The 20,031-nt window shown below is 40.5% G+C and overlaps 1 protein-coding gene across 1 annotated transcript in view; it reads right to left on the bottom strand.

The window, feature by feature from the left end:
- Positions 1-10,778: 10,778 nt before the first annotated feature.
- The window catches only part of TMX1 (thioredoxin related transmembrane protein 1), a 69,668-nt gene continuing 60,415 nt past the window's right edge, over positions 10,779-20,031 (bottom strand). The window contains exon 8 of the mRNA XM_078053688.1: positions 10,779-10,813. Coding sequence (XP_077909814.1) covers positions 10,794-10,813 — 20 coding nt within the window. The 3' untranslated portion in view covers positions 10,779-10,793. The remainder of the gene's footprint in view (positions 10,814-20,031) is intronic.

Raw genomic sequence — 20,031 nt, 5'->3', positions numbered from 1 at the left:
CCTGTTGTATCACACGCGATAAAAGGATCAAAGCCTGGAATATGACTTCAGACTATAATTTAAGTTAATTAAGATTTTTTTAACCTAAATTACATTTTAACATTTCATAACAGAGCTGTCAAGATTCTATCTATCAAAACTCTATCAAGCAAACAAAAGAGGATAATTATATTTTCAGACACATGCAGTCATCACTCTGCTTGGTTTCTTATAAAGACTCCTGTCTTCCTTCACATTCTCATTTTCAAATGCTCTTCCTCTTCCCCACCCACCCTCAGAGTCTGAGAGTATACACTCTTAAAAAAAGTGGAAAATATACCAAAGGCATGTGTAACTCAGGGAATGAAAAAGCGTTTCTCAGAAGCAGCAACTCTAAATAGAACTGCATCTAAAGGAAATAAATCTTGGTTGGTAGGAGCATCCTGTCTCACTAAATAGACTCTGATTGGGGATGGAGCAAAGGCAGGATATTAAACTCCTCAAATCAAAGAGAACAATGAAGAAATGGCAAGCTTCCTACTAGAAGCCGAATTTGCTTTTATCTTATCCCATTAAGGTAGGGAGTTTGTTCTAAGGTGTTCTTTGAGATACGAAGGGAAGAATACTGTCTATATTGGGTATTGTTGGATGCCTCCTCCTCATCCACTTCACTCCTCCCCTGAACATTATGAAACGGTCACGCTGTTGGGGCAAAAATGACCTTACTAATAAGCTCACTCTCTTCGGGTTGGGATTGATTCAGGACTGGATAGGAACACAGTCCTCAGCCAATCAGTGCATGCCACTCCCCCACCCCACCCCGCCTCCAGCCCCAGGAACCAATGGGGACAGGGGCACGTGACCTCAGTGGGTCCAATCAGAGTGAAGCCCACAAACGTCTTTGGGTGATGGAGAGGAGAGAAACGCTCTTATTTTGGACGTGTGTGGAGCAACACCGGATCTGGAGCTACTGCACGCATTTTGCTACCAATGAAGGAAGCCTGAGCACAAAGCCAACACACTAAGGAGGGTGAAGCCTAGAGTGTTGCCAGAGAAATGGAATAGGAATCCTGATGAAACTGTGAGTGAAAACTCTCAGCTAGTTTGAGGTGGGTTTTCTTTTGTTTGCAACCAAGAGCATCCTAAGTGATCTTACCAATTCTAATAATTCAATGCTTTGTGTGACCGCAGCCCTTTGTTAATCTAACATAGACCACGATCCTTCTTCCTGGAAAAAGAAAGCCACCTGCACAAAAGCTCAGATAGAATTTAGGGGAGACAGGGGCACAGACTGAGAGTTCCCAGCAGACTGGTTAGACATTTAGGATTTAGGGTAGGACAGACTTGAGTTCAAATCCTGACTTGAGGTCAAATCCTAAACGGCATTACTTGGGGTTGCCTTACATAACTCTTCTAATTTCATTTTATTCCTCTATAAAATGAGATGAATGACAATGCCTACTTCATAGGGATGTAAAAATTGAATAAAACTATGGAGGTCTAGCGATTAGCATGCTGCATAGTCACAGCCCAAACACTCTGGCATTGGGCAAGCAGGAACAGTCCTTCAGGGGCTCCAGAGGGAGAGCCCTTTAGATAAACATCAATGTCAAATGTTCAGGCATGCACAAAAGTGAAGCCATGCCTACTCTAAAAATATGAAGCAGTTGATCAGGGATTGGTCCTAAATTTGGGGAAAAGCTGACCTTTGAGGTAAGATTTGGGGCAATACAACAGCTTCCTCATCTGAAAACTACCTCGACAGTACTCAGGATTATTGTAGGCCCAATGAGAAAAAAAAAAGATTTGATCCTCCTGAGGGAGAATAGGGAAGTTGTTAACTGTGAAGTTTAAGAAAAAAAAAAGTAAAAAGGGAATAAGAAAGATCTATGACTGCACATCTCCTATAGACTTTTGGAATCCTAAGAGAACAAAAAGTAGCAATTTCCCACCCTAACTGTGCAGAAGTGACTCATTGGGGCTGTCCTTTACCGGCTAAACTCCAAAGTTTCTTCTAAAAAGGAGAGACCTTGGGCTCCACGGGCATGGCCACTCTATTCAACACCCCTCTCTGTTGTTCCCCTCATGCCCTGCCCACCTCCAGCACCTACATGCCCTACTTCACCCAGAGGGTTTCCCCAACATTCACATTCCAGCATAGTCATAAGGCTCTTCAAATAGGTCCCCTTGACTTATGACTTAGAAATATCAGCAGAAATGGGAAATCCAGGACAGAACCAGGAGGAGCACCATCCTGGGACATTTTAGAGCTGACACGGCCCATCTACTTAATCTTTCACTGTGGTCCTCTATTTCTACCTTCTACTACCTGATTTTTCTTTCTGCATCAAAACTTTCCTTCTTTTTCCACTACATTTTCCTAAGTAGGCCAGTCGCAAATAAGCACTTTTTGGAGAATGAATGCAAACCCATCATTGCATTTCCTGCATTTTTCGCAGTTACGTAGACCTCAGAGCAAGTCCCAGTGACATGGCCCAGTGAATGGACCCCCCCCCCAGGGGGTGGAAAGACTGGACTGGGAGGAGTTATGTCCCATCCCAGGGAATTTTCCCCATGAAATCAAGTCCTTCCTATGCATCTTCTCCCTCAAGACACCCTCAGAGCTCCAGGTTAGCAGGGGGTGGGGGGGTGTGTAAAGTAGGGATCACAAATGAACAAGAAAAAGTTCAAAGCTGTTCTGACTTCCCACATCGCAGCCAGTGATCACTCAGGACAAAGTTCTGCTCCCTCCTAGGAACAACTGAGACCAAGAAGGCAACAGGGAAGAAATGCTGACAGAGACCCACAAAGCCCACTGCAGTTTGGTAAAGCACCAAACCAGCCCCTATGCCTTATGGAAAAGGAGAGCCGATGCGGCCACAGTTGGCACTGACAATGGCCAAGCCACAGCGCCGCGGAGGACAATCGCCACTCTGGACAAACTCCCCAAAGGCTGCTGCAGAGGCAGCAGCTGGCTCACCGAGGAAAATATAAGTCCTGGCTGGCTGACAGGAGCGGGGGTTGGGCTGCCCTCAGCTGCATTCTCGGCTGCACACCAAGAGCTCAATCCAAAAGCAGACATTCCAGGAATTATGGGCAAGCACTTGAAGAAGCAGGATTCAAAGCCTATGAAGGTTTTAGACAAAACCCTTGGAGATTTTTGTAAATTGATGAGTGCCCAATATGGACCTTTTCTTAAAATGCAGGATAAATGGATGGAGAATGGAAAATATTAATGCATCAAAATATTAATGCACTATAGCTCAGTCCTGGGGTGGGGTGGGACTGTTGCTTTCCTGCCGCCACTGCTTTTGGCAACCTTGAAAGGAAAGAAAATAAACAGGTGACAGAATTTCCACTAGACCCAACTAGCACTAAGGAAAACCCTCTTCCCTTTGGGCCACAGGCCCTGATGACCCAGATTGAGGAGAGGGTGTCATATCTGGTCTGGGCCAGTGATTAAGAAGTCCAGTCATGTTCCAGTTTGTGTAGCATGGGTTGGCATGACCATAGATGAGAACATCAAACAAAGGCCTTCAGGTTTAGCCTCCTTGAAGAGATGGCCCTTGATCTGTCTCCCAGTCAAACATAGGCTTATGAAGAACGGGGCTCTGAGAACATTCAGCTAACTGAAGGATCCAGTGTCCTCTGGTCCCTCATGCCCTTCTTGCAGCAGGTAACCTGACAATAAGCTGAGGTAGAACATCACCAGGCCCTGTCTTCCCATCCCTACAGGCGCATGCTCCTCCCCATGGCTCAGCCTTCACTCCTTAAGGAGCTAATGCTCCCAGAGCCTGGGCACAGTGGAAAACATAATAAAGAGATTGTGATGCCAAAAAGTAAAAATCATAAAATAAAATGTATGATAATACTTCTGCAAGGTTGGTTATTTCCACTTTTTAGAGAAGGAACTGAGGGGCGCCCGGGTGGCTCAGTGGGTTAAGCTTCTGACTCTTGATCTCAGCTCAGGTCTTGATCTCAGGGTCATGGAGCCTACTTAAAAAAAAAAAAAAAAACAAAGAAGAAGAAGGAGAATTGAAATAGAGAAACTGCTATGCTGAAGTTCAGAGCAACTAACTTTTCCTCCAGATATCAAGTATGTGGTAAATAACCAATCCACAAAAAATTATTGATATGCTCAGCACTGGGCATTATTCTATCACCAAGGTACTCAAGTTGAAAAATCCCTTTTTCTGACCTAAACCTCCTTTATTTCTCACCCTACAGTTCTCTAATTCCTACTAAAACTGTCCTCACCTCCTCTGGGCCTCCATTCTCTAGATCCTTCTCTTGTGTCCTCATCCATCAGTGTCCTTCTGGCTTCATCTGCCCCCTTCCCAGCCTGGACCTATCAGAAAGGACTTAAGCAGGATTTTCCCCTGAACCTCAGAATTACTCTCTCGCAAGCTACCTCTTGAGTGGCCAGATTTCCACTCATCAAATCTGGGATACTCTCACTTTTCCTCCTCCCCATTCTATAGCTGCCAAGTGATGTGGGACAAAACACCAAAGTACATAGGTTGCATCCCATGTGCCCATTCTCTCTAAATCCTGGCTGGGTCTTCACTCCTTACTGACAACCTTTTTCATTAACTTTTCCTGTCTCCATATACCACTTCTAACAACATTGGTCTCCTCAGACACATGTGTCTGCCTTTACTGGAAAGACAAACTTATTCATTATTCTGAGAACATTAGTAGGTCATTGCTTTACTCAAAATTCCCCTGTATTTTTTACTACAGTTTTGCCTTCTCTCCTATTTCAAAGAAAGAGGTACTCCTCTTCCTTTCTATAAAGTTACGCCTAGGCTCCTCATCTTCCAGCTTCTCACCTTGTCCAGCATCCGACTCTATCAATTTTGTCCTCTCTCACTTGGGACTTGTCCTTCTGCTGCTACTATGTCCTCCATTGCAAAAAATACATAACTTTCCGGAAACCATACTTCAGCTAGTCCTTGTAGGGGCGCTTAAACCAAGTGGGGACACAGAAGTCCCACAAGAAAAAACAAAAACGCTGCTGATAGAGAGCTCAAAATAAAGTACTAAAATCCACAAAACAAATGAATAAATCACTAAGAGGGAATGCCAATGGATGTAATACGTGGGGGAATCATCATTCCAAGTTTCTGACACAGAGTACAAAATTAGTATATTTAAAATGATTAAGATACTTTTTATAAGAACGGAAATCATAAATAAAAGTATGAAAAAGGACAGATTTTTAAAAAAGATTTTATTCATTTGTTAGAGAGAGAGAGTGAGCACAAGCAGGGGAGGGGGCAGAGGGAGAGGGAGAAGCAGGCTCCCTGCTGAGCAGGGAGCCTGATGTGGGGCTCAAGCCCAGGACCCTGGGATCATGACCTGAGCCGAAGGCAGACGCTTAACTGATTGAGCCACCCAGGCACCCAAAGGACAGATTTTTTTAATAGAAATTTTAGGAATGAAAAATACAGTGTTAAAAATGAAAATCTCAAGAGATATGGCAGATTTAATAGAGTTGAAGAGAGTATAAGATAAATGGGAAATATGGGTGCCTGGGTGGCTCAGTTGGTTAAGGGACTGTCTTCGGCTCAGGTCATGATCCTGGAGTCCCTGGATCGAGTCCCACATTGGGCTCCCTGCTCGGCAGGGAGTCTGCTTCTCCCTCTGACCCTCCCCCCTCTCATGTGCTCTCTCATTCTCTCTCTCAAATAAATAAATAAAATCTTTAAAAAAAAAAAAAGATAAATGGGAAATAAATCTAAAGAAATCATGCAGAATATGGTACAGAGAGGATAAAAAGATAGGAAATGTGAAATCAGTTCAGCGATATGAACACTAGAATGTGATAGTCTAAAATATATCTCCAGAAAGAGAGAAAAGCCAGAATAAAGGTAAAGCAGGCTTTGAAAAGACAATGGTTAAGATTTTTTTTTCAGAACTGAATGTTTAATTCCTGAGAATGAAAAACTACCCAAATGCTGAAGAGGATAAATAAAAATAAATCTACCAGGAGACACATTGTGGTAAAACTGCAGAACATCAAAATCGGTAGAAAACCTGAGCAGAGAAGAGACAAATTACCTAGAAGAGAATGACAGGCAGGTTGGCAGCCAGCTTCCCACTAGCAACAGCATATTCCACAGGAAAATGAAACAGTATTTTCATACCACTGTGAGAAAATAACTGTCAACCTAGAATCCTACACCTGACCAACCCAAAACTCAAGAAAGAGTGAGCAGAATAAAAACATGTGTGGACAAAGACAAGGAAGCATTTACCACTCAGAGACCCTCACTGAAATACCTGCTAAAACCAAGCTCATGAAGAAAGAAAGGTAGTGCAAAGCAAAGGAGAAGATGCTGGATGCAATAATGAGTACCAATGTCAGTATCTAGAGTAATCAATCTAAGTAAATTTGCCTATAAAGAAAACAATAATAATATGAAGAAACAGGAAGCTGGAAACAAGACAAAGAAAATAGTAGGCACCACGAACATGAAAACGGGAGAAGAGCAGAGTTTGAAAAGTGGGAGCTCCCCACTCTGCTAAGTGAAAAAAGCCAGCCACAGAATGACAAATACGTTGTCATTCCACTTCCACGGGGTCCAGAGAGTAGGGAAAATCATCTAGACAGAAAGTAGCAAGCTGGCTGTCGGGGGGTGGGGAGGCTGGGAGAGTTGTTTAATGAATACAGACTTCCAGTTCGACAAGATGTGTCCATCCTGGACACGGATGGTGGTGATGGCAGCACATTATGAATGTATTTAATACCACTGAACTGTACACTTAAAAATAGTTAGGAGGAAAAAAATAAAACAAGACAAAACCGAGAGGGAGACAAACCATAAGAGACTCTTAATCATAAGAAACAAACTGAGGGTTGCTGGAGGGGACGGGGTAGGGGGATGAGGTCACTGGGTGAGGGACATTAAGGAGGGCACGTGATGTAATGAGCACTGGGTGTTATATAAGACTAATGAATCACTGACCTTTACCTCTGAAACCAATAAATCATTATATGTTAATTAATTGAATTTAAATAAAATAAAATAAAGAAACAAAACAGAGGATCATCGGGGAAGGGAGGGAAAAATAAAACAAGATCAAATCAGAAAGGGAGACAAACCATAAGAGACTCTTAATCATAGGAAACAAACTGAGGGTTGCTGGAGGGGTGGGGGTGGAGGGGATGGGATAACTGGGTGATGAACATTAAGGAGGGCACGTGATGTAATGAGCACTGGGTATTGTATAAGACTGATGACTCACAGTCCTGTACCCCTGAAACTAATAATACATTATATGTTAATTAATTGAATTTAAATTTAAAAATGTTAAAAAAAGAATAAAAAATAAAATATTCTAGGGAGGAAAAAAATAGTTAAGATGGTAAATTTTACATTATGTGTATCTTATGTGTATCTTTCCCCAATTAAAAAAATGGGGGAAAAAAGTGGAAGTCCTTACACTGTTTGGGAAATACTCACTTTATACTTAGGTATTGATGGCAAAAATTTAAAGACTACCACCAACAGAAACAAAAAATATAACTTCCAAGTTAGAAAAGGGGGAGAGAAAATAAATAAAAAATCAAACGTAAGGACAAAAAGAGCAAAAAGAATAGCAAAGAGAAAGGAGAGTAACACAAAAACAGAAAATTAGATGGAAGAAAAAATTCCAAATATATCAGTAATAAATGGAAAAAACATTAAAACCACTGGTTATAGTCTCAGTCTGGCACTTCTAAAATTCCAACTGTGTGATATTTGTAATAGATGAAAAAAAATATATATCAGGCGAATTGTAGCTGCAAAAAGCCAGTGAAGCCCTATTAGTATCAGGCAAAATAGAATTTAAGGCAAATAGAGTTATTCATAAACAAACTAAATGAAAAGGAATTTTGGGGGGTGGGAGGGAGACAGAATGAGCCTGATTCTGTTGTGCTGAACAATATGGTCTCAAAATATATAAAGCCAAAAGCTACAAAACTCCAGGAATAAAAAGAAAAATCATAGGGGGAGATTCCAATATGCCTTCCCAGAAAGTGATAAATCACCCAGACCAAAAATTGGTAAGACACAGAAGATTCAAATTATAATTATCAACATTGACCTAAAGGCAATACAGAATCCTGAATCCCCAAAATGCAGCAGAAAGACATACTTTTGAAAAAGTGGAACAAAACATATATCCCAATAGTTTGAGTTAAATAAGAAGTCACGGTAGAAATCATTAGCATAACTTGCTAATATATATATATATTATATCTTATATATATATTAGCTAATATATATAACAACTTGAATATATATGTATATATATATATATGATGAGCTAAGCATTCAAGAAGTCAGAAAAAGGAAAGATAAAACTCAAAGAAAGATGAATGGATATAATAAAGACAACAGGAAGAAACAATAGAAAGGAATGAAAAACTAAGTTTTTTCTGAAATGGCAAATCAAATAGACTATTTTCTGGTAAGACTGGTCTGGAAAAAGAGACGGCACAAATTAATCAAGGTTAGAAGTAGAAAGGATAATTATTTCAGGTGTAATAGAAATTGAAGAAATGACCTAAGTGAATGCTATAAATCCAAATTTTGAGAACTAAATTTACAATTTTTAGACAAATTTGTCTATATTGTCTCAACAAGAAATAAGAAGTTTAAATATATCTATGTATTTTTTAAACAGCAAAAAATATATCCATATACATTACCAGGCCAGATGATTTTTATTTTAATTTCATTTATGATTTTTATCACCAAAGTTCCAGTGAACATATATCCTAATCCTATATAAACTATATTGGAAAGTAAAATAAAAGAGAAATTTCTCAGTCTCCCTTTAGATACTATCATAATCTTGATCCTGAAACTACACATAGAGCATCTAAGGAATAATAGCAGTGGGAAGCAGAATAGCAGCTGACATACAGTGAATGTTCACAAAGCACTGGGAACTATTCTAAAAGCTTTACTTGAGGGTCACCTGGGGGGCTCAGTCAGCTGAACTTGGGACTCTTGGTCTTGGCTCAGGGCCTGTTCTCAGGATCCTGAGACTGAGCCCAGCACTGGGTCTCCACTGCTCTCAGTGTGGAGCCTGCTTGTCCCTCTCCTTCCCCCTCTGCCCTTCCACTCACTCATGCTCTCTCACTCTCTCTCTCTAAAATAAATAAAATCTGTAAAAGCTTTACTTGATTATTTCGTTTAATATCTATGTAGTAGGTGTTACTGTTAACTCCATTTGGAGAAGAGGTAGAACAGAGAGTTTGCCTAACTTGCCTAAGTTAAGAGTCAGGAAGTGATAGAACAAGAGCTCAAACCTAGCACACTCTCAATGCACAGCCTGCAGTCTTAACCATCACGCTATAGTCCCTCCTGTTTGTATCTGTGTTCCAATAAGCAAATACTAAAGAATGAACACCAAATGAACATAGGTGCAGAAAATAAGTATTAGCACATCTAGTCAAGCAATTTTTATTTTTATTTTTTTTAAGGTTTTATTTAAGAGAGAGAGAGAGAGCACAAGCAGGGAGAGTGGCAGGCAGAGGGGGAAACAGTTTCCCCGCTGAGCAAGGAGCCTGATGTGGGGCTTGATCCCAGGACGCTGGGATCATGACCTGGGCAGAAGGCAGACGTTTAACCAACTGAGCCACCCAGGCGTCCCACGCAATTTTTATTCTTTAAACATACTTAATAAAACTGGAAACCCACCCATGATTTTAAGAATAAGAAAACATTTAGAAAATTAGGACTGGGGTGCCTGGGTAGCTCAGTCGGTCATGCATCTGCCTTTGGTTCAGGTCATGATCTCAGGGTCCTGGGATCAAGCCCGACATGGAGCTCCCTGCTCAGCGGGGAGTCTGCTTCTCCCTCTCTCCCTCTGTGCCATTCCTCCCTTCCTCTCTCTCTCTCTCTCAAATAAATAAAATCTTGGGGAAAAAAAAAGAAAGAAAAGAAAATTAGGAATAGAAGGGGAACTTCCTGAGTTTGATAAAGGGCATCCAATAAAAGCATATATTTTATGGTGAGACTTTGATTTCCCATTACATTCCTGAAAAGACACAGACTTCCTGCATCCCTGTTTCTATTCAATATTGAACTGGAAACCATATCAAGTAAAATAGGTCATTAAGACAAATGAAATGCATAAGGATTGGAAAGAAAAAAGAACTGATTTTCAGACTATATTATTATATACATAGAAAATCCAAGAAAATCTCCAATATTAGAATTGAAAAAGATGCTTCAGAAAGACTCCTAGATAAAAGATGAATAAAAAAATTTTTGAACTCTTATTCTATTCATAATATCCACAAAAATATATTCACTCAATAAAAGTTTGAGTATCCAGGCACTGAATCGTGTACTGGAATAACATGTGCGAGACTTTTATTGGAGAACTTAAACTTTCCTGAAAGATGTGAAAGAAGACCAAATAAATGGAGAGATATGTCATTGTGACAGGACTTAATAACCTATAGGGATAACTCTCTCCAAATTAATCTATACCTTCAGTAAAAGTGCAGTCAAAGCCTAAAATAATTTTGATTGGAATATGACAATATGATTCTAAAATTAATATAAAAAAATCACAGGAACAAGAATACCTAAAACAATTTTAAAGGAGAAGAATGAGGCACAAGCATTAGCCCTATAGGATATCAAAATTTATTTTCAAGTTACACAAAGTGAAAGAGCAAGTTCTTGGCACTAAGAGTCACCGAGAGGTGGGGCTGGGGTGACCGCCTGGGGACACAGTTTTACAGGCCCTGCAAAACACACCTACCGTCAACTTGATCTTTCCAAATCATAAAGTTGAATTCTCTGCTACCCTCCATGAAGAGCTCCTAGAGAAAACAGAAAACGCATTCATTTCCGTGTCTGGACAATGTAAATGGCTTTTTGGCAACAGTCTGTAAAATGGAATATGAAATAGAAGAGTCTTTCAGGTTCCCACGCAGAACCGGCAGCCTTATCAGGAGACAAAATAGAAGCTGAGACCTGCCCCGGCTGGGCCGGGAGAGACACTTGGGAGATGAAGGCCGATCACAGTGACCTTAAATGGCCTTTGTTAATAAGAGGGGGTGCACTTCAGAAAACCAAGATGAGCCATTGGCCACAAAGTAATCCTGGGATAAAGGGTAGTGACATTAATTCCACTCTTTGCAAGGCAGAATCGGTCTTTTCATTTTCTCTGCTCTCACCCTCTTTTCTTCAAATATCTGGAAGAGATGACATGGGGATGATCCCTTCCCGGAGGCTGAAAAATAACAGTTAGTGAGCCAAATTAGGGCAAGAACTCAGTTTATTTTGGGCATGAATATTAAATGGGATCCATGACAGATTGAGTGTTCTTATTTCTTTCTCTTAGTAGAGTGATTCATAACAGCAAAGACAGGGCTATCCCCAAACACACAGGCATGTCTTTAGTCCTTTCTCTTGGAAAAGACCAATACTCAGCATTTCTCAATCTCAACCTCTCTCTCTCTCTCAGTCTCTCTCTCTCTGCAACACACATACACACCATATACTCTATACTCTTCATCTAAGGAAACCAAACTGCCCGCAGCTATGAATCCACAGTTCCCACTGAGTCCAGCAGGAATTGTGGGCAGGGCTTTAGGAGCCAGAATGTGACCCACATCCTATTAATCAGTCCTACACCATAGGAATGGAATTTGAAGTTAACAGAAAGAGGCCTGTGCTCTAACCATCTGCTCATTGACTTCAATTCCTTCACATGACAACGAAAGCAGCCAGAGGGCTGGTTGCTTATTAGCAAGACTTCTACTTCCAGCCCAGACCCCCATCTTTTTGTGCTGCCACATAAAGAAAAGCATTGGTCAATAGTCCCTCTCCCCAATGTCTTTACTATATGACTGCTCTTTGATTAGGCTTTTGAGGTCAGAGGACCCCAGCAGCCTCCCCCAGCCCACTTGGAAAAGATAGTTCAGCGTGTGGACATGGACCACTCTACTGCAGAACTCAAGACCAAATAATGCAGGAAGTTGACCCACAAAGCAGACAGCCTCCTTTCTGATGAATAGTTCTCACTTCAGAAATGTGAAGGCTAATATAGGTAATGCAAGAGCCTGGGACAGCAAGATAAGAGGAAGGAATGAAAATTATTCACTGAGGTTGTAATGACACAGGCCATCCCATATCCTGACTTGAGTTGCTCCTCTTGAGTAAAGCTGGTATCACTCCATCAAGTCCCACATACTGGCTCTGGGTTTCACACAATGAATGGGCAATACTGGCATTTGATGAGTCATTCATTTTTTCATTCTACATTTTACTGAGTGTTATAAACCAGATACCATGCTAGGCTCTGAAAAACCCTGAAGGGAAAAGAAACATAATTGCAATGCAGTGTGGTCACTGGCTAGATTAGATGTATTTGGGGTGCTTGGGTAGGGTGCAGACAAAGTGCCCCAGGAGAGTGGCTTTTAAGGGGGGTGTTGAAAGATTAGTGTATAGGGTATATTGGTGATGCCTCCCCTGGTTCTTTGGTGTATTTCCCCTTCATCAAAAACACTCCCAGAACTTTTTGGCATCACCATAAAGATGAATCTTCCAGGGCACGTGGGTGGCTCAGTTGGTTAAGCGACTGCCTTCAGCTCAGGTCATGATCCTGGAGTCCCGGGATCGAGTCCTGCATCGGACTCCCTGCTCAGTGGGGAGTCTGCTTCTCCCTCTGATCCTCCCGCCTCTCATGCTTTCTCTCTGTCTCATTCTCTCTCTCAAATAAATAAATAAAATCTTTAAAAAAAAAAAAAGATGATTCTTCCATCTGTTTTTGAAGCATTTCATTGTACCAAAATGAAACGATTCCAGTTAAAGATGCTCCATTTCTCTGAAATGAATAAACTATCCCGAATGTTTTTAACTTCTTAAAACATTTTTAATCACAAAAGTAATATGTGTTTTCCATAGATACTCTGGAAAATACAGAGAATGATAGGGGAAAAGTAAAAATTACCAAGAATCCAGGTATTAGAGAAAATATTATCACTGTTTTGTTATTCTGTTTTATTTTCTCTGAACAGACTTTTGTTTTGTTTTGTGTAAAACTGGGATCATATACTGTACACATAATTTTTTAACTCTTTTTTTTAACTTAACATTCTATTCTAAGCAATTGCCACATTCTTAAATACTATTTGAAAATAGTACTTCTAATGGCTGGAAAATGTTCTATCATATGGATGGGCCACAATTATTTCAACTATTTTTCCACTGGTGGAAATTTATGTCACATCCATTCTTTTGCTCTCCATGCTGCAATGAACATAAATCTATTTGTGCATCTATGATATTTCCTCACAACAAATTTCTAAAAGAACAATAACTGGAACAAAGGTCATGCATATTTTTAGGATTCTTGCTATATGCTATTGAATTTCTCCCCAGAAATACAGACATAGTACCTACTACCCAGTGGGTATTTAATAAATATATATTAGGGGCGCCTGTGTGGCTCAGTCAGTTAAGCGTCTGCCTTCGGCTCAGATCATGATCCCAGGGTCCTGGGATCAAGCCCCACATCCAGCTCCCCGCTCCGCGGGAAGCCTGCTTCTCCCTCTCCCGCTCCCCCTGCTTGTGTGCTCGCTCTCTCTCCCTCTCTCTGTCAAATAAATAAATAAAATCTTTTTAAAAAATAAATAATAAATATATATTAATGAATGAATGAATAAATAATTTTTACAATTCTCCATAATATTCTTGCTAGAAACTGCCATACTTGAACCACAGGAAACTACATAACCTTTGTGGAAGTGAAAAAACTATTGGATTAGGGGAACTAATAAACTAATAAAATTGTAATTACCTCTGAAAAGAATAGACCAAGAAGTATTTCTAAAGTTGAGTTATGTATTTATCTGATAGAAAATTGGGTAGCCAAAATAACGTTGCAGAAGAATAATTATTGCCATAGGAAAATGTGAACTATGTATCAAAAGTAGTCTCCAAAGTCATAAGTATATGATCGCATTTTTGTGGAATATCTATATGTATGTATACATACATAATATATATGTATACTATATTGTATATAACATTAGAAAACCAAACACTAAAATATTAGCGGTGATTCTGTGTGCTGTATTATGGGTCATTTTTTCCCTTTGTGTGTATGTGTGTGTGTTCTAATTCTTGTGCATTAAGAATGTATTACTTTTTTTGATAGAGAGAGCATGTGCGTGCATGTGTGAGCAGGGAGGGGCAGAGAAAGAGAGAGAGAGGGAGAATCTTAAGCAGGCTCCACGCCCATTACAGAGCCCGACATGGGGCTCAAGCTTACAACCCTGAGATCATGACCTGAGCCAAAATCAAGAGTTGGACACTTAACCAACTAAACCACCCACACACCCCTACTTTTTTTAATTAAGGAAAAACAAATGCTTTTAAATGCTGAGTTACCATGGAACTAAAAGAAATGTTTTTTACAGCTAGAAATCTGACTTAGAGACAGTAAACAAAATAATAAATAGGAAGTTCTTCCTCTGTAGGTCTATGAGTCCCCTTGGCTGCCATAACAAAATACCATAGACTGGGTAGTTTAAACAACAGAAAGTAATTTTCTCACAGTTTTGGAGGCTGAGGTCTGAGATCAGGGTGTTAGCATGGCAACTTCTCATGAGGACCCTGTCCCTGAATGCTCACATGGCCCTTCCTTGGCGCATGTTCTTGGAGAGAGAGCAAGCTCTCTGATGTCTTTTCTTATGAAAATACCAATCCCATTGTGGGGGCCAAACCCTTACAGCCTCTTCTAACCCTAATTACCTCCCAAAGACCTCATCTCCAAATACCATCACACTGTGGGTTAGGGCTGCAGTGTATGAATTTTGGAGGGACACAAACAGAGGGTATCCTCTGTTAGATTTTGGTCCTATGAAAAGTATTAGGCTATGCATTCCATAACACACACATAATGGAGCCAGAGCAGGAAGCCGGATGTGGGGCTCGATCCCAGGACCCTGGGATCATGACCTGAGCTGAAGGCAGACGCTTAACTGACTGAGCCACACAGGCGCCCCTAATATATATTTATTAAATACCCACTGGGTAGTAGGTACCAAGTCTGTATTTCTGGGGAGAAATTCAGTAGCATTGAATTAATTGTGGCCCATCTGAAGCAGAGGGTATCCTCCAGAGATTAATAGTATGATACATTCAAGTTCACATTTTTTAAATGAAATATTTAGAAGAGTGCTAGATGATATAATACAAGGAAAGAAAAAAAAACCATGAACAGGACACAATCCTGCCCATCAAAGAGACACATTCTTATAGGGGAAGACAGAATATTACAACCAGTGCAACAGAATTCTAACAAAAATATATACTAGCACATATTTGAGTGAAGAAGGGGAACATAAAAAGCTCTTAGTCTGGGAACAATCAGGAAATGTTTCTAAAAAGAAGTGAAACTTAAGCTGAGTTTTTTGGGGGGAAAAAAAAGTAGGACGAGTCAAGTGTGTGGAAGGCTGTGCCAGAAAGAGGGAACAGCTTGTAGCAAGGTGTGGAGGTGCTGGAAAACATCACCGCACACATGTGGAGGGATGAGGCAGGAGGGGCTCAAGAAAGGGCTCCCATCTCTAATGTACATCTCGACAGAGACTCAATGAGCTCAACAGGAAGGAACTAGTGTGCCATGCTAAGTTCAAAGTTTACCTCAAGAACCATGCAAAGTACTAAATTTTAAGGAGAGAGGAGCAAGAAATGACTAAGGATTTAGAAATATCCCTCTGGTAACAAAGTGGAAGAGAACAGCTTAGACGCCATTTTATAGAATGGAGACAGAAAGCCAGTTTAGAGGTTCTCCTAATAATTCAGAAGAAAAATAATGAAGACCCTGACCCAAGGCACACGTATTTATTAGGAAAATAAATTAGGTAGTTATTGTCAAACAGCCAATGTGGTTCTAGAAAATCTCTGTGGTAAAGCTCCACATTGTGTATGGTTGAGATACTTAATGACAAAAGAGGTGGCCATCTGGTTTGTGTGGGATAGTCCTGGATTTCACTGTACAATTATTCATAGCACCCCTTCTCTTTTCAAGAGTATCCCAATTTGGGTAATAAATTATTGGGCACCCTACAGTGACTCCCCTCTCCTGGCTCCCTGAGTATCTAGTCTGAAGGCCCTTCTGTAGACACCATTCCTTGGATTCCTCTTTGTTTGTTTTCACCATCTTGCCACCTTCCAGGCCATACTTTTGGCCACCAAAGAAAAAAGCTGCCTTTTCTCTCTGGACTCCAGAATCAGCCTTTTTATAAGATTGTCTTACACTTATCTAAACCCCCCTGTTTCTGACCACACAAATTCTATGGAGGAAACACTTCTGTTATGGATCCCAAGCCTGCTTCCAAATCAGCTGCTTCTGCCGGAACTCCTCATTCTTCCTTTATCACTGGCTGAGTGCCCTGGGCTTTAAAGTCCCAGGCATTCCACTGACTATACTGCCCTTCATTATACATCTTGGGCCCATGGATCGTCTAAACTAAAATGTTAAATTCCTTCCCAACTTTGCCTCACATTACCTGGTCCTCTATTTGGCCAGAGTCTCAAACTCCTATCACAAACATCTCACCTTTTTCTCCACCACGGCCAAAACTTTATTGGGCATGTTAGTCTGCCACACGACCTCCACACCCTCATTCAGAACTAACCAAAATGTAAAAATAGTTGTTTGTGGGATGATTTTTATATCTCTTTATTCCTCCACTTCTTTGTATATTCCAAATTTTCTACAGTGTAGAATGAAATACATTTATTTAAAACAAAAAAACAATTCTATCTTTATTCCCTTCAAAATTGAACCACGCTTTCCTCTCACCTTCCAAGTCCCACTGAGGCTACTTACCTCACCACCTGGAGCTTTCCATTTAGGATGAGATTTGGCTAGGATCAAGGGCTAGCCATTGTGCCAAGCTCTCTGCTAGAGTCTTCTCACAAACTGTTTGGAGAAGAGCAAGCAATCTGAACATAACAGCAAAAGAACCCTGTTTCTGACAGTAAATGCTTTTGACTCCCTACAAAAGTTTGAAAAAGTAAAAGAATGGGTATAGAAAGGGCAAAGATCAAAGAAATAAGAGTAGGTTAACAGCAGAATATTACTAACGATCCAGAGACGAAAGCATCATTGTTGTTATGCTCTCCAAAACATCGATTCTCAGAGCAGAATTCACACACCAAGTAGACTGAATGAGGTGGAAGGCCTAGATTAGAAGGGGTGGGGGGAGCAAATACATTAGAGATAAGATTACTTAAGCAACACACCAATCAACCAGTGAATTACAATGTGTATTGAATCATCTTTGTGTAAATGGATCACAGTTGTAATAATTCAACGTTGGAAGATAAAGTTTTTAGATCTACGGATCTGAACCAGGGCCTTTCAGTTTATGCTCTGAGGATACTGTATGAAGAGAAGGGACAGCAGAAACAGGTAAATGGGTAAGTCTCCTACCTCCCACTCACATTAGCCAGTCTTTGCTACCTTAGAAGATAAAATGTATTTAAAAGCCACTGCTCTAAATAAACATGCATGAAAAATAAATAGATAGATGGATAGATAGATAGATAGATAGATAGATAGATAGATAGATGTGTGTGTTATGGAATGCATAGCCTAATACTTTTCATAGGACCAAAATCTAACTAAATATGCATCACCTTGACATATTAACCACCAGCGTATGTTTTTTTGTTCTTGTTCACAGGAAGTAGAAAAATTTCATTGGGAGGCTTAAAAATGCCTCCTTTTAATAATCTCATATTCGCACTTCTAATCCACATATGAACTCATCTACTTCCACTAAATAAATTCCTTGAAGAGAGGGGTCCCTTCTCTCTCACTGCCTCTTTTAGACCTCACAAATAGGATGTCCAATAAATATTTGCTAGTTAAAAAGAACACTGAAGGCAGAATACATTTTTTAAATACATAAGCAAAGGGGTGTCTGGGTGGCTCAGTTGGTTAAGTGTCTGCCTTCAGGTCAGGTCATGATCCCAGGGTCCTGGGATCGAGGCCTGCATCGGGCTCCCTGCTTAGTGGGGAGTCTGCTTGTCCCTCTGCTCCTCCCCCTGCTTGCGCTCTCTCTCTCTGTTTCTCTCTCAAATAAATAAATAAAATCTTTAAAAATAAAATGAAATGAAATAAAATAAAATACATAAGCAAAGAAATTCTTTCGTAGACCCAAAAGCAACTTGAGAAATATGTCCAGGGCTAAAATTGTTATCTACAAGCAGAGAGAAAGAATGTTAATGATCAGGATAATGATTTTGCTATAAGGGTAGAACAGCGATAATGAGGTCCACATACCATGACCCCAGTTTACAACACAACCATCTTAGGATGTGGTAAAAATAGAGCACATCAGAGTAGTTTGTCCTTATGTTAAGGAATCATACAGCTCATTACCTTCTAAACGACTGTGGTAAAAAATTCTTCCCATGCTACATTTTCTCTTTATGTTAAAACACACCCACCCCCCCACCCCCCCACACACACTCATCCTCTGAATCAAAGGGGCAGGTTAAGCAAACCTTATTGTCTCTATGATGCCTTTATATATAATGATAAATACAAATGAGATGAGAGGCTTATCTTCGTACAGTCCGTAGAAATTAAAAACCAACAAACAAACAAGCATCATGGTTGTGTTGACTGCCTCAGACACTGGACCTAATACCTCACTTAAAATTTCAGAGTACCAGAGAAAACATCACCTGCAGTGATTCTGTGGGTTCAATGAAAAGGTCAGATGGAGCATGAACTTGTCTTAAGTGCTTGAGAAGTACATAGGCAAGACAGACAAAACTCACACAGGAAATAAAAGGGCCGTGTTGGTGTTAACTGTTTATGTCAGGCATCTGACTGATGCTGTGAGGGAAAAAGTTATATAAACCAAACAACAACCTGGTGACTTGCCCCAGCATAATGAAATTCATGACTGTAAATTATGCATGGTATTATTTTATAAAGCCTTTCAAAAGCAAGTGGAGTAAAGGAAAAACAGCTTGGTTGCCCATGGATAATTTTTCTTTGATACCAGTTTGAATAAAACAAAAACCTTCTGCTGGATTTATAAAGTGGTCGTGCAGTTCAGGCAGGGGATGGATTAAAGGTGACAAGACAGGTGGCGTGTCATCCGTGTGCAGGGAGCGTCACGCCAACAGGGCAGCCTACGGGAAAAGGTGGCAGATGTGGAAAGCGACTGCGCAGGAAGGCGGAGATAATGGAGCTCAGCGACGCACTGGGTATTTGTGAAGGAGAATTTCTTCATGGGTGATATAAATCCAATCTGTAACTTTCTGTTTTTCATAATAAGTCCATAAATTTAAAACACTATTATTTGAAAAGCAGAGTCACAGCAGGTGTGAGATCACATTATATCTTGTTCAGCAAGATCTATTAGCCCAGCAGGAGCAGCTCTGGCTAGCAGACAGAGGGCCAGTGATGCAGCCCCCCCACGCCACGTCTGTGGACGGGTCTGCCACGGAGCCCACCCACTGTCCTGTTCTACAGCTTCTCTCACACCGAGTGATATTGTTGAGTTACTTCATCCACATCATCCTCACCATGCTGAGTTTTCACACCTAACGCTTATAAATCTCTCCTATCTTTTTATGCCCACAAATTATTTCACAGTCCTCTTTCTCAACTTCTTGCCCTTCCAGTTACCTCTCTTGAAAGTCGGTTTCCATTCAACAACCAAGTGTCCTCTTCATCCTAATCGTGGGAAATGGTAAGGAGATAGTCACTTGGCCTCAACACCAACATCGTGAGAAAAGGATGTGAATCCAGGAAAGAATGAGTACCAAGAGAGAAGGAAGTAAGCAATCACTTGAAGAAGGGAAAAAAAAATCCACCTTTATCCTGTGAGGCAACTTCGGATGCAAACCTGGAAAAAGGCAGCCACGTTCCCGTGAGTGTTTCAACATGGCTGGAATAGCGCAAAATAAAATAAAGCTCGTTATCGTTGACGAATGCACACTATTTACCTTTAGTGCCTTTTTCTGAACTGGAGTAATGGGTTTCCAATATTTACCATTA

The sequence above is a fragment of the Halichoerus grypus genome, chromosome 8 (genome assembly GCF_964656455.1).
Source record: "Halichoerus grypus chromosome 8, mHalGry1.hap1.1, whole genome shotgun sequence".
Taxonomy (NCBI): Eukaryota; Metazoa; Chordata; class Mammalia; order Carnivora; family Phocidae; genus Halichoerus; species Halichoerus grypus.
This window is presented reverse-complemented; position numbering and strand designations above follow the sequence as displayed.